The sequence below is a fragment of the Sclerotinia sclerotiorum genome, genomic scaffold (assembly GCF_000146945.2).
Source record: "Sclerotinia sclerotiorum 1980 UF-70 scaffold_18 genomic scaffold, whole genome shotgun sequence".
Lineage (NCBI taxonomy): Eukaryota > Fungi > Ascomycota > Leotiomycetes > Helotiales > Sclerotiniaceae > Sclerotinia > Sclerotinia sclerotiorum.
Genome location: NW_001820818.1, coordinates 226,084 through 240,784, shown reverse-complemented (window position 1 = coordinate 240,784; position 14,701 = coordinate 226,084). Strand labels below are relative to the sequence as shown.

The window sequence follows — 14,701 nt, the reverse complement described above, 5'->3', positions numbered from 1 at the left end:
TAAATCATAGTCGAGTATAAACCTGTCTTTATATCCAATTCGTCTTTAGACCTATCTATCTTGAGAACGTTGGTGATTATTTATTGATTCTTCACTGATCACCTACCTACTCGAGTACATCATCTCGAGTATCCGGGCTCTTCTACTAACGATTCAATCATTTACTTCTAGCTACTGAATCATTAAAACATAACCGGATTTCACTACAATTATCTTTCATCTATATCTACCGCATCATCATCTCATCTCAATCCAATCCAACCCGAACCAACTCAATCATGGCAGCCAAAGTATACCTCCCCTCTTCCCTTCTTTTCCCTCTCGTACCCCTCCTCCTCCTCTTCATTCACAAACCCCCAACTCCAACTCCAATCGCAAACTAACGCCCACAGTACCTCTCAGCCGCCAACGCCGCGGCCTTAGATAAAGATCTCATGTCCATGGGAGCTTTTTCCCTCGATCAATTAATGGAATTGGCGGGATTGAGTGTTTCGCAAGTTGGTATGATTATTTGTTCTATTTTGTGTTTTATCTATTTAATCCTTGGTTTGTTTTTGTGTTGTTTTGTGATGGATTTACAAGGGTGTTTTCTTTTGCTGTGGAAAGAGAGTTAAAATTGAGGGGATGGGGACAAGAGGGGGAAAGGAAGAAGAGGAGTGGAAAAAGAGTGTTCATATTAGTGTATGAAGTATATCTTCCCTTCAGTTGCTAGTCAACTAAAGTGACGTTCAAGCACTCATTCAAAGCTATAATTCCTAATTTATACTGCTATTCCATCTTAAACATTTCCATTTCTATTTCCATACACCACGATCCCTCCACACAACACATAAGTCTTACAACATAAAAAAACCCAACTAACACCCTCACTAAAACCAGTCTACAAAGTCCACCCACCCTCCAAAGGTCGACGAATCCTAGTAGCATGTGGACCTGGAAACAACGGTAAGATCTTACAACCATTCCCTTCCCTTCCCCTCTACTCTACCCCAACCCTCCAAGTCCCACCTCAAGAGATAGCATAAAATACTAACCCGGAACCCAGGAGGCGATGGTCTAGTAGCAGCCCGTCATCTCTGGCACTATGGCTATAAACCCACAATCTACTATCCCAAGCCGGGAAAAAATGAACTCTATCAAGTATATTTATCTTTCTTTAGCTTTTCTCCTCCCCTCCTTTTCTCGTCAAAGCGTAAGCAATATAATATTTGAAGTCTCGATATCTACTTCTACTTCTACTTCGAATTCTATGTATCATGGATTTACAGATACTAACTAACTCGTACCAGCGCCTTTCGACTCAACTCCGCAATCTCTCAATCCCATTCACCGATGATTTTCCATCTGCGATTAAAGATTCTGATCACATCGTCGATGCAATATTCGGTATAATATCCTCTTCTTCTCTTCTCTTCTCTTCTCCCCCCCAACATCTTCCCCCATCCTATCCCCTCACCATACCCCTCCCTTTCCTTACCATTCCCCAATAATCTAACACCCCCCTCCCCCTACCTAGGCTTCTCCTTCACCGGCTCCATCCGCTCCCCCTTTGACACCATAATCAGCACCCTAGAGGCCACCTCCCTCCCCATAACATCCATCGACGCCCCCTCCTCATGGGACATCACCAACGGACCTCCTTCCTCCGGTCCCGGTGCAAACCTCATGCCACAATACCTAATCAGTTTAACTGCGCCTAAACCACTCGTTCGATATTTTAAAGGAAGACATTTTTTGGGTGGGAGGTATGTTTTTTTTTGGTCTTTTTTAACTTTTTTTGCATTTTATGCATCTATCTCCTTTGATGAATTTGGTTTGAAGTATATTTACTTTGTATGATTAGAGGTAAAATATATTATATTATGATATATTAAACTAATGTTATTATGGTCTAGATTTGTAACTCCAGAAATCCATCAGAAATATAATCTTCAACTTCCAGAATACGAGGGAGTAGATCAAATTGTCGAGGTGCCTATTGAAGAATCTGAGGAGAAATTGTGATGAAACTATTGAACACTTAATCGGATTGATATAATGAAGGAATTACAGCAGCAAAGAGTATCATTTTTTTTTTCGGAAATTGAATGCATTTTTCTTTTCTCTTTTCACTTTTTATTGAATGCGCTGCAGAGCAATTGTTGAAAATCATCTAATAATCATAATATACATCAACTCATAAAAGTTCATTTCCATTTCCACTCTCATTCTTTCGTAGACGCATAGGCTCGTATTGTGCTGCATCATTATTCATGCTGTCTAAATATATATCAGTCTTCAAGATCCAGGAAAGCAGAAAGAAAGGATACAACTCACCTCTTCAAAAAGCACAAGCACAGTACCCGCTTTACAGATATCCTAATTATCATCATCTTAGCATTAAATCCTCAAACATGCATTCCAAGAACCTAAATTCAAGGAGCTAGAAAACCAAGTACTTACCCCTTCCTTATGCACCAATTTAGCAACGACTCCTTTCTGTGGACTTCGAATCACCGTTTCCATCTTCATACTCTCGATGCTGTAAAAATTTCACATCAGTTTCACTTCATCACAACCTCATAGATATCCGTGAAGTGACAGAAAATCAAAAACTTACACAACCAATGCCTGTCCCTCCTCTACCTCATCTCCTTCTCTAACCTCATTTCTCAAAACCTTACATGGCATCGGAGCCACCACACTATTCCTCACATCCTTCAAGCCCAATGCTTTCTCATACCATCCCGGCGTCGCCAATTGCAGCTGTATCTGTTTTCCTTGTTGAAAGAGTGTGATCTTGTCATCTTGTCGGATCAACGTACTCTCAATTCTGGTATGTGGGAAGAATGTTGAGATAGTAGGGGATTTTGGTTCACTGATGACATTTGTGTATGATTTTTCAATATTGGGTCCTTTGACCGTGAGGTCGTATAAGTTGCGGTCGGATTGATCGATGGTTACGTGGTATATGTCTGGTTTATCACTTGATGGTTGGATGATAGGTTTTGTGAAACTAAATTCGCGTTGAATGTGAGAATTAAAACCAATGGCTTCACCATGAGGACCTTGAGTTGACTTTGAGCTCGCGGCGGAAAGTTCTTGAGATAAGATACCCAAAGCAGCTTGAGCAAATGCTTCAGGCTCAATGATCTCATTCGTGAAAAGCTCATCGTGGTGTTTTTGTATGTATCCAGTTTCAACATCACCTCGAATGAAAGCAGGGCTTTTGCAAATTTTCTTCAAAAACTCGATATTGGTACTTAGACCAACTACTTCGTAATTTTGTAAAGCTGCATGAAGTTTTCGTATGGCAACTTCTCGAGTCGGGCCGCTCACGATAAGTTTTGCAATCATACCATCATAGTTAGATGAGACTGTATCCCCTTGTACGAAACCTGCGTCTATTCGCACACTTTCCGATAGTTTAGGTGTTCGTAAATGAACAAGCTTGCCAGAATCAGGCATGAAATTTTGATCTGGATTCTCGGCATATATCCGAGCTTCAAGGGCCCATCCACGTTCAGATATTCTTTGAGCTATCGTTTCTTGATTGAGTGGTAATGGTTCACCGGCAGCAACTTTGAATTGCCATGATACGAGATCTTCTCCAGTGATTTCTTCAGTAACAGGATGTTCGACCTGTAGCCTAGTGTTCATTTCCATGAAGAAAAACTCATTAGTATCATTGTCGAATATAACTGTAATTTTCGTCAGCACTAGAACGAAAAGTGCTTGATTTGGTCCTCACATTCAACTGTACCTGCACCCTCATATCCAACAGCAAGCGCAGCAGCTCTAGCTTTCTCCCAAAGATCCTGACGAATATCCTCAGCTAAATTTGGTGCCGGCGCCTCTTCCAAGATCTTTTGATGCCGTCTTTGTAAACTACAATCCCTCTCACCCAAAGCAACTGCTTGACCATGCTTATCGGCAAAAACTTGTACCTCAATATGTCTTGGCGTAGCAATATACTTCTCAACCAACATAACATCATCTCCAAAAGAATTCCTTCCTTCACTCTTCGCACTCTCCAATTTCTCAAGAAATTCTCCTTCCGTCTGAGCAATGCGCATACCTTTTCCACCACCACCCTTTACAGCCTTCACCATAACAGGGAAACCAATCTTGCGAGCCTCATTTAAAAGGTGTTCAGGTTCTTGATTCTCCCCATGATATCCAGGTATACAAGGTACACCCGCCTTAATCATAATATCCTTACTTCTAGATTTATTTCCCATAGCCTCAATAGCCTTCCAAGGCGGCCCAATAAACACCAACCCTTCTTCCACACATCTTTTCGCAAACGCCGAATTCTCACTCAAAAATCCATATCCTGGATGTAAAGCCTCACAGCCCTGTTCCTTTGCCACAGATATAATTCGTTCTCCATCGAGATATGCATTCGCAGCACCAAGATTCACCGCGAAAGGACTGGAAAGTGCATGTTGTGAATTGGCATCAGGATCTGTATAGATTGTTGTACATCGTACGCCGAGATCTGAAGCTGTGCGTCCGACTCGTAGAGCAATTTCTCCACGATTGGCTATGAGAACGGAGGTAATGGGAGTGATTGTTGGAGCTGTTGAATATCTTCGTGAATAGGAAGGGAGGAGAGCCCGGGCTAAAACCCGAGATCTTGTTGCTGAATGCATTTGCTATAACATCAATTTCAAAGAGTGATTCTTGGACTTTGTAAGTTGTAATTCAGGCTTGCAGATTTCTAGAATTTGGGGTTCAATGGTCAATGATTATTTATTACAAGAAAGTTGTTTGTTTGATTCCGATAAAGTACTTGGGCCGATGCAAGCCGTGCGACAAAATTACCCCAGTTTTTCTCCGCATTTTGTACTTTTTTCTAACCTCACTCCAGCCAAATTCTCAAGTGGAAAATAGATGTAAAAAGGTGATGACTTTCGCAATCAAAATAATTATCGGGTCAAGAATGGCTTAGGAGCGGGACTTTCAAGTGCTAAAGTCACCTCGTACTATTCATTTTATTTCAGGTCTCCCAAGTAGTCAACTCCCACCTGAAAACACGGGCACATTTTCCTCTTCCGGTTCATGCATAGATGTAAGATTATATTTATTCATACATCCATCTATCCTAGTTCATAGATGTGAGAGTCATCATATTCTTCTACTGTTCTAGAATTTCCAAGGATCTCAAAGCAACCATGGGAAGGAGTTTTATTAGAGCAAAAATAGAGAAAGTAATATTATGAAATTGAATCACCTCATGCCGATTTCAATTTATACAAAAACATGTTCTCCCATGGCCTCACAAAGTACTCCATTCCCTACAGCCCATTCCAATACACCTCAAACGGCTACCATCTCGCACACTCTTACCTCACCCAATACCTACCCAAAAACCACATCATCCCTCCCCTCCAACCCATCCTCAAATCAAAACATCAAATCACTCCTCATGGTATATTTAACCCCTGCCACCACCTCATCCCCACTATGTAATAATCTCCTATGTTGGAAAATAAGTACCCTCCCCACCTTCGGATCAACGTCCAATCTCTCCTTCATATCCTTCGAATGAAACGTCGTTGCGCCTCCTCGCAGCATCTTTGAATCTTTTGGAAATTTGGAGATACTGGGATCTTTCTCTAGTTCCTGCGCTGAACCATTGAGATAGAGATGAATGGTAAAGAAAGAACGTTCGCCATCGGCATTTCCATAGGCGCTGTCTGTGTGTTCTCTTGATGTGACTTAGATGGTGATCTCAAGGAGGAATAAAACAAACATACCTCTAAAGTATTGTCCGCGTCCATATCGCAAAAACCTCATGCGCTCATTGATTCCCTGATTAGTACCCACCCATCTCTCACCACTTCTAATCCCCAAACTAGCCAATTTCTCCCATTTCTTCCCCTCAAGTACCCCAATATCCTCCTCAATCCCCTTTCCCTGTAAAACCCTCCTCCATATACGTTCCACCACATCATTTTGATCCCAAATAATGCGATCCAAATTCCTATATTCCGTAGAAAGAAATTCATATCCCACACCCGCATTTACCAACGCAGGAGTCCACCCATTATTTCCCGGTCCTTGAAGTTCCTCATCCCCAACATCAGCCTCTTCAGAATCTACATCCTTCACACCATTCTCCACCTTAATACCCTCCACCACATTCCCATGCGCACCCTTACTCATCTCCGCAAATCTAATCAACATCGCACATTCCTCTTCATTCAGTACCCCATCGAGCACTACCGCATAAGCGCCCCTATACTCCTTCAAAACCGTATTCTCAAACTCAATTCTCTGCACCTTGATACTTTCCTCCGGATTTTTCAACGGCTTCAAAAAATCTTCAGGGATAGGAACGGGGAGAGATGTATAGGAAGTTTTCACCACATCATAACCTCGTCTTCTGGATTTTCGTTCGTTTATAGATTCTTCCTTGGGATTAGAGTTTTGGAAAGAAGAACTTAGGCGTGATGCCGTCGCTTTTAATTCCGTGAGGAAGGAAGACATTGTGAATTGTAAATTGTTAACTATGGAATGCGATATATATATACCTAGTATGTATTGTTTATGGATATCAAAAATAAGAAATTGTTTCGAAAGGTGAATTTTGGAGATTGAAGGAGAATAAAGACCTCAGATTATATTCAAGTTATCCATAAAGTTAGCTATATTCATTTATATACATTGCTGTATTAGGTAGTTGACTGTTGACTATAATGGAGTCAAAAAGTAGGTAGGCAATTGTTGCCCATTGCCTACTTGGTACTTTGCTATTAGTAGAAGGGTACACAGCCACCATCTAGACAGGGCTTAGTGCCTCAAGGCTGACTCCAACTGTAAAAGCAACCTGGCACCTATCGTCTATCACCTATCACCAAGCAATCCCTGTTAAGCGGGGTTGAGTTGACATCATTGCCATTTAATCATTCTCCGTGATGTTAATGAAAACATATCCGTACGACCCGGAAAATACACTCTTGAAAATTGAGCCTCTTCCCATCTTATACTAAGACCTTTTTCATACTAATATCTCTCCAACTACTAAGAAACTTCTTACGCTAGGATTGTTCGAAGTAACGATATTAGAAAATTTAACAGGTGGACTTAATCTTGTATTGCTTGTACTGAATTGGAAAATCACTTATCTGTTACATCACAAGCACTAGCACTGACCCCTCAAATTAAAAGTAAATATTTCAGCGGGATGAAGAATTGGGAGGAAGAGATATATTATCAACCCAGGTCTAGCTATATTGTACACGTACAATGCAGTTGGTTCTAGTACTGTGGTTTATTGATTAAGAAAATCTTGTCTGTCTCTTCCACCTGACTGTCTAACCCACGGGAAACTTCTGCTTGAGGGGAGTGATGCAATGAAGACAAAACACTCAAAGGTATCTGATGCTTAATGCTAATTCGTAGGATTCACTGATGGCGCTTTTTGTTTAACGTTGCGTACTTATGCTGATGTAAAAGGATGGAAAAAATGCTGTTCGGTTATGCCTCGCGCCAAACCGTGTAAATCAAGGCTATGGGGCATATCCTAATGTAGAATAGTGAATAATTCTATCCGATGGCTGCTAAAGTAACCGTCAAGGAGATAATCTCAGAAAACCCGTGATCAAGTCACAATTCTCCCGTCGCTACTTCTTCTAGTATTTCTATCGAGACGCTTGCCTTGGTTAGCTTGTAAGACTTCACTTGGACGGAAAGATGAAGAAGCTCCGGGAGAGATGGGATGATTTTGAGCATATTCTTGGTCGTACTCATCATCTGGATAATCTTCACTTTGAGTTTCCTGACCATGGTTCTGGTCGACTGGAGTACCCTGCTGAGAGTTTTGAGGTTGAGATTGGCGATCCTGTGGAGGTCCTTTTGCAGTAGTTTTGCTACCTTTTTTCCCCTTGCGCCCTTTCGTCTTTGCCTTCTCGAGTAATCTTTTCCTCTCCGCCTCCTGCTTCCTGATACGCCTATCCTTTATTTCATACTGCCTGATCAAAGCTGAGGGAGGGCCACCAAAGATGCTCTCGTATTCACAAAATTCGCAAATCCAAATATCCTCAAGATTAGGAGGATGAGTCATGTTTTGGTATTCTTGTTGTTGGCGACGTTGGCGAGCAGCAATTTGGTACTCTTTGCTTGCTCGACGTCGAGTTCTCTTTGGTGGTGCTGTTTGAGGCACATTTTGCTTTTGTGTATGCGCTGATTGTTGTGATTTGGCTTGCATGTTTGGGCTTGTTTGCGTTCCATGCGCCATCACCGACCTTGCAGCTGGACTTTGATGCATACTTGTGTTATCTGACACAGGCCAAGGCAGTGCTGTTGGTACTTGAGAATCACAAGTAAAAGTAAATTGAGTAGAAGTGGGGGGTGGTTTTTTTAATGCCTGCTGTTGCAATAAACTGATATTCTCTTGTCCTTTAGAGGGAGTCATTGGAGTTTCTTTCTCGGCGTTTGCAATCGCAGTTGTGATGATACCTGGGGTCTCGGCTTTGCAAATGTTTTCAGTAAAGATCAAGCGCAGCCTGGAATTGATGAGAGAAAAACTTACGAGTTATTGGCCACTGGGGTGGTCGTTGTTTGGAATTGCGACCATTGCCCCAGTTACCCGAAACTTCAGACAGCGTCCGTAATGGACTTCTGCCATTGCGATTTCGGCCATATCTGCCTCTTCCAGGACCCGACAATCCTTGAGATACTGAGCCACTGGCATGGTAGTACCCTGCACTATTCACATCTTCTTCTTCTGGACCAGATATTCCCATGCCTGCCAAATCATTTGAGAGAAGAGCTCCATTGACGTTAGAGTCTCCCGGTGTGGGAATCTTGCGTTTCTTTTTGTTATTTGTGTTTTCAAATGAGTCATATCCATCCGCAGATGAAGCAGTTGAGCCAGGCGGGTGGGGATTTGGATGTTTTGAATCGGACTTTTGAACATAGCGGTAGGAACGACCAGAATTGTCAACTGATTGTCTTGGGTAGAGTCGCGCGTTACGGTAAACCTCCTCCTCCTCACTTCCTGGATCTTCTCCATTCCGCCGCGGAATATAATTTTGGTCGACATTATCTACCTGGGGTCGTTCACTTGGACGTGAAGACTCTACCAGAGTACTTGCTCCAACATCATCTCGTACAGTATATGGATAATAGAACAATGGGGTTTGAATTTTGGGTGCGGGTGGATATTTGATTGATTCGGCGACATTGGGAGAGAGACGTTCACGAAGACGTCTTTTGGGCAGAGGTCTGATGGGACGGTCTGGATGTGCTGGCGATACAACTTCTGGAGACATGGCTCGTGATGATTCGGAGGGAGAGTAGCCTAACAAGCATTCAAATACAGAGATCAGCCAGTGTAATATACATGAGACAAAGCCCACCATGGTTCCAGTCGCCACAGAGAACGGGTTGTTGTTTGCTGCTGTCAATTTGATAGTTAAAAGTGGCGGAATCAATAGTAAGAGGCCACGCTATGAGAATTTCATACTTGTGTTCATCACTGAGAAAGAGGACATGACATGCCAACTACCTCCAAGACTAAATTTGCGCTCTTTTGAAGATTCGCGTACGGCAGACTCGTTTTCTTCTTCTTCGAGATGAGGGGCAGAGTTAATGTTTGGTCGATTCTCCTTGAACTTTCCTTTCCTACAGCGAACAACACCACATCAGCCAGAAATCTCGCATGTAGAATAGGGAAATAATGACATGTAATTTGTCATCCCTATTCCCAAACCAAAACCTTGAAATCCCAACCATCGCAAGAAACCGAACATAATTTTAACCTTTTAAAATACGAGGAAGAAGATAGTATGGAGTTGCATACTTTGTTTTTTTTTTAATTGCAAATGCTCAGCAACGATTTGAGGGGGGAAAGCCCTAGGAAGATTTATTGACGACTCTTCAACCCCACGGACAACAGAAGTCTGTGTTTATCTCTTATCCAATATACCCTCTTGAAAAATGAAGCGACAGTAGAACAATGAATATTCAAAAGGGTAGGCAAGAGATTCGACGGGTCGGGCCACTTGTATTGAACGAGTTTGGGAGAGATTGAATTTATTTAGTCAATAAAGACTTAATTTAGTTGTTCCTCTCCAACATGTAAATTAGTTACGTTGAGCCGGAAAGATGTTGATGGAGGGCCCAAGTGTGTTAGCTAAGATTATGTGACTAAGCTTAAATAGGGAAGGTGTGACTGGAGTTACCAATTGATTTTGAAAATCACGTTGATGAATGTGGGAAAGTGAAGGGGGAAAAGAGTTAAATATTAAGTAGTGGCTGGTGCCCGCAATGCCGTGTAGATAACGGGATTGGTCGGAATTTATCGTCCATGTATAAAACAGCTTCTCTGTATAAATTTATCGGTGGAAGTATCGCGCGTACGAAATAAGTATAAGGCATTTGAATGTATTGATCATGAGAGATCTAGATGATTCAATTGCTGACATATCAGGTATATAGATGGATTGACTTAGTCAATCATCTACCTGATTATCTAGAACCGTCATTGGGAAGATGTATATATAATATAGTGAATGTACTTCCTGTAGCAAGTACAAAAGTTCAATTGCTATGTACAGAGTATTACTTTGAATACCTACCTAGGTAAGGAATGGATCGGTTAGTAATACAATTGTCCACCTAAATGTATGTTCGTCATCCACTTACTCCGTACCTATTTGCTATTCGAAGAGCTTATTGATAGCTCACTGCACTCGAGTCGTCAACAGTAACCTTCTTTTCGTATAGTCTGCCTCCACGGCAGTGGCTCCGGGAGAGCCAGCGGAGCGTCGTTCGACCGACTGATGGTTGGTAAAAGGGCAAACCTTTAGTAATTGATGAATATATTCCCTTGTAAAATACTAGGCAGTCTTGTATCAACATAAATAATATAATGTACATTAGATCATTGATACCTACCTAGGTAAGTTTATGATTGATTAATGATAGCCATCTTATCTATATATATAAAAATTATTACCGCAACGCAATATGATGAATTAATCGTATGTCTAGCTATCTGGATCGATGCGATAATAGTTCATCTAAATTCTAATTGGTTCGTGAGTAAAGAAAAGAGGAGAGGATGATCAATTGTGCTTAGTGGCTTTCGGGTTATTAATAAGGAAACCTGTGAAATCACTTCTCATTGGTTGATGTCTTCTCATTAGTCATTCTAAGCATACTTTCTTCGCTCTCTCATTGTCCGGACGAGAATTTGGCCTATGCCTAACCACAATGCTAGGATTTCCGAATTATTTGGCGGGGACGAAAGGGAAGCTTGAATTTAATTATTTCCTCACTCGCAGTCATGATTACACCAAGAAACTTTATCCACCTTTCTACTTATCAGATTGCATGTCTTCGTGTTCGAATTTAGTTCTTTAAGCCTTACTGGATACTCAATCGTTCTCAAAACCTCTGCTGCCCTCTTCTACTTACATTTTGCCCTTGGTTTGGGTTTGGGAGATTGGAGTTAAAAGCTTCTCGTCGAAGCAGGAGGAGGACTTCAATTACGCACTCAATTCACAGCTTACACACCACCTACGCGTTCGAGATTCGGAGAAGTATTCATCTACTTCGCGTACACGGCTCGAATTCGATATTTACTTTGTACTAATATAATTACTTGGGATGGATACTACTAGGCGTTCGTCAAGGGCCGCTCGAGGCAGCCAACCTTCTCAAACTAATTCACATCATTCTTCAGCTTCTTCCAATTCGTCTGGTCGCGCAGAGAGATCGACTCGCTCAAATAATAAAGTAGAATCTCCACGAAAATCCACTCCTTCTGCCTCACTGTCCTCAGATTCTCCTGACGACGCAACCGCCGCCGAAGATAGTTCCTCAACACGTCGAAAGCGAGGTCGAGCTGATGTGAATGATAAGATATCAAAAGGACAACCAGTCGATGAAGACACAGTGATTGGAGTGGATGAGGGAGGCGAGGACGATGAAGCTGTTCGATGCATCTGCGGTTACGATGAATATCCTGGGCCGCCGCAACTCGAGGACGATGATAATAAGAACAATACAAAAGACGGAATTGATGAATCAGTTATAACAGCAGCGGATTTTACAGAAGATTTGGCTGGTTTTTTCTTGCAATGCGACGTTTGCAAGGTTTGGCAACACGGCGGCTGCGTTGGAATCATGAACGAAGATACAAGTCCCGAAGAATACTTTTGCGAACAATGTCGCAAAGAACTACACAGAATTCGCACAGCGCTAAATGGGTGAGTCCTTTTCTTTTCTCACAGTCTTCACATACAATCCTGTCTCGAGAGATTCACTCGAGATTGTCAGCATTCACGCGAGACCGTGGCGCAGATTAAAGTCTTACGAGGCCGATTGCTTCAATTGTGCAAGAACCTTGAACAATTAAATTTTCGACCCAAGAGAAAAACACTCTCCATAATTCTGACACGATGGACTGCAGACAACGCTACTCGTTATATCTTCCCCTTCACCCAAACCTCTCCAGAACGACATCTCGAGCGGCCTCCTTCTCAAAAGACGGCACTAGATCACCGAAAGGTGGCAAGAATGGTCGTCCCACCTCCAGCTCTACAAGCGCAAAGAGGCGCTCAACGATGAATAGCAGAGATGCTGCGTATGATGCAGCTGCTGAAGCCGAACAAATTCGACAAGCCATAGCAGCTAGCGTAGCAGAAAATAACTCCGAAAGTGTTGATGGTCGGAGTCGCAAGGCAAAACGAAGCCGAAGTGATAGCGAAGAGTAGGTACATAGGATTCTATTCGTACAATTGGTTCTAATTACTTCTAGTAGCAAACATGAAGGACCCAAAAGGCAGCGTACAGACTCGGCTTCTCCTACTCCGGAGGATGAGGAGAAACCACAAGAGACCCTTCAAAGATCTGTATCCCAAGCAGAATCCGAGGATAGCGCAATCATAGGAAATGGTCGATTTGGAGCAGCTAAGAAGATCAGGGGAGCGGCAGCTAAAAATCACAGAGAAAAAGAATTAAGGGAAGAACGAGAACGGTCGAGGCTGGAAGCCGCAAACAAAAGAAAAGGCCGAGCTGAACGTCGCAGGATTGAAGGTCAGTCACTCAGATGCATAATGACGTAGCAGCAGCTCACATTCACTCAGATTCCGAGCCCATTGAAGAAACTCCGCCTGCGATAAAACCTCCAAGCAAGAATCCTGAGGTAGCTGCTCAACCTCCAGATCCGCCTCCAGCATCACAGGCGATAGCGCCAGATACGCCTCCTCCACTTCTACCGCCAGTTTCTCATAAGAAGGGTGGCAGACCTCCTAATCCTCGGAAGGGCAAGTCGGGCAAGAACCAATACACTAAGGACAAAGATGACAGCAGTATTCGATCCCCAAACCGATCTCAATCTAGGGATATTTCACGTACAGACGATAATGGACATATTACAAATAGCAAGGGCTCAAACAACGAGAGTAAATCCAGTAAAGCAAAGGTAAGCGTAGGAAGCAAAATTAGTATGGTCGAGATGAGGAAACGTGCTGCAAGTATCCTCGATTTCATATCACGAACTCAAATCGAACTGGCTGGCGACCCATCAATGCTTCCGAGTGGCAGCGGGGCGGAGAAATACATTCGAGGACTTGTCGAGGAGACTCTCCCTATGATACGACTTAATGGCGTAAATGGCGCAGATGGAAAACAGGCGACTGCCGGCGAAAGCCATTCACCAAAGGAATTCAAGGATTTAACATGTCTGGAAATGATGGACATTCTTACTAGACAATTGGTTAAATGGCAAAAGGAGTATGCATGAAATCTGGCAGGTCAATGAATGAGGGTCTTATATTACTGGGCTTTTGGGTTAGGAGTTTTATGTATATCATGGGTTGGGAATGGCAACACGGCGCGCAGGGGCATGTTGATTTTATACCCTACTTTATGACTACCTTAGTTAATGGTATTGAAATACTCCCATGACAAGCTGCATGAGCCAACAACCAATTGCTTGTGATTCATAGTAGATGTAAGCAGTTCAATTACCTAAGACAATGGCTTATGTTGTACGACCCGCGGTTGACTGTGTGGTATTGTGGTCTTCATGCTATTCACAATCCATCACGCATGTGACTTCAAGCGTCGACTGGACTGGCTTAGAAAGTAATATCTATCTGAGAATTTCCCCACTCCTGTACGACCATGGCATAGCATAGCACACAGCGCTGCGAATATACACGCCGATACTCTGTAGGATAAATTATTAATACTAGTTTAGCGGGTGTTGACTGGTTTTCTACGGGATTTACACGAAGGGGAGGGGTTCCTTCACGTATTCATGTATGCATATAGGTGTATATATGTATTATGATCATCCCATCAGAGTATTTTAGGAAATAGCTTTTACTGTGATGTAATACCTTTGTTTGTACTCCGTACATGTCATCATTTCGGCTCGGCTTGGGCTTCGATTCTCATTGTTTTATTAGATACCGTCATTTTATTCGCGTGCTTTAGGTCCCTAGGTAGTGAAGCGAGCTCATACTTTTACTTACTCACACTCGAAATTCGAACTCGATATGAGTATGCATGTTAGATGGATTAAGATATAGAGATAGATATCTAATAGGAAAACTATATCACTGGGCGTGTTCACTTAATATTTCATTTTTTTCTCTAGAATTTTCCCTTTACGTCTTGCTTCATGTATGCTACGCTTGGTATTCTCTTTCTCTCTTATCTCTTTTGGAAACAAACCTCATGATGGATATATGCTCGA

The 14,701-nt window shown here is 42.4% G+C and overlaps 5 protein-coding genes across 5 annotated transcripts; 2 read left to right on the top strand and 3 right to left on the bottom strand.

Annotated features, from left to right (window-relative positions):
• Positions 1-278: 278 nt before the first annotated feature.
• Positions 279-2,004, top strand: SS1G_11419 (hypothetical protein; the record flags this gene model as incomplete). The annotated part of the gene is made up of 7 exons (XM_001587377.1): positions 279-290; positions 393-501; positions 880-945; positions 1,046-1,140; positions 1,290-1,386; positions 1,517-1,745; positions 1,896-2,004. 7 exons carry the CDS (start codon positions 279-281, stop codon positions 2,002-2,004), a joined length of 717 nt encoding a protein of 238 aa, XP_001587427.1.
• A 273-nt stretch (positions 2,005-2,277) lies between these two features.
• SS1G_11418 (hypothetical protein) lies at positions 2,278-4,975 on the bottom strand (the record flags this gene model as incomplete). Its single annotated transcript, XM_001587376.1, has 5 exons — positions 2,278-2,358; positions 2,443-2,521; positions 2,600-3,680; positions 3,731-4,413; positions 4,962-4,975. The coding sequence occupies 5 exons, from the start codon at positions 4,973-4,975 to the stop codon at positions 2,278-2,280; spliced, it is 1,938 nt and encodes a 645-aa protein (XP_001587426.1).
• Positions 4,976-5,388: 413 nt separating this feature from the next.
• On the bottom strand, positions 5,389-6,474 carry SS1G_11417 (hypothetical protein; the record flags this gene model as incomplete). The annotated part of the gene is made up of 2 exons (XM_001587375.1): positions 5,389-5,681; positions 5,742-6,474. The coding sequence occupies 2 exons, from the start codon at positions 6,472-6,474 to the stop codon at positions 5,389-5,391; spliced, it is 1,026 nt and encodes a 341-aa protein (XP_001587425.1).
• Positions 6,475-7,588: 1,114 nt separating this feature from the next.
• Positions 7,589-9,260, bottom strand: SS1G_11416 (hypothetical protein; the record flags this gene model as incomplete). Its single annotated transcript, XM_001587374.1, has 2 exons — positions 7,589-8,457; positions 8,519-9,260. The coding sequence occupies 2 exons, from the start codon at positions 9,258-9,260 to the stop codon at positions 7,589-7,591; spliced, it is 1,611 nt and encodes a 536-aa protein (XP_001587424.1).
• Positions 9,261-11,205: 1,945 nt separating this feature from the next.
• On the top strand, positions 11,206-13,741 carry SS1G_11415 (hypothetical protein; the record flags this gene model as incomplete). Its single annotated transcript, XM_001587373.1, has 5 exons — positions 11,206-11,335; positions 11,678-12,203; positions 12,407-12,706; positions 12,755-13,032; positions 13,083-13,741. The coding sequence occupies 5 exons, from the start codon at positions 11,206-11,208 to the stop codon at positions 13,739-13,741; spliced, it is 1,893 nt and encodes a 630-aa protein (XP_001587423.1).
• Between the last annotated feature and the right edge of the window lie 960 nt (positions 13,742-14,701).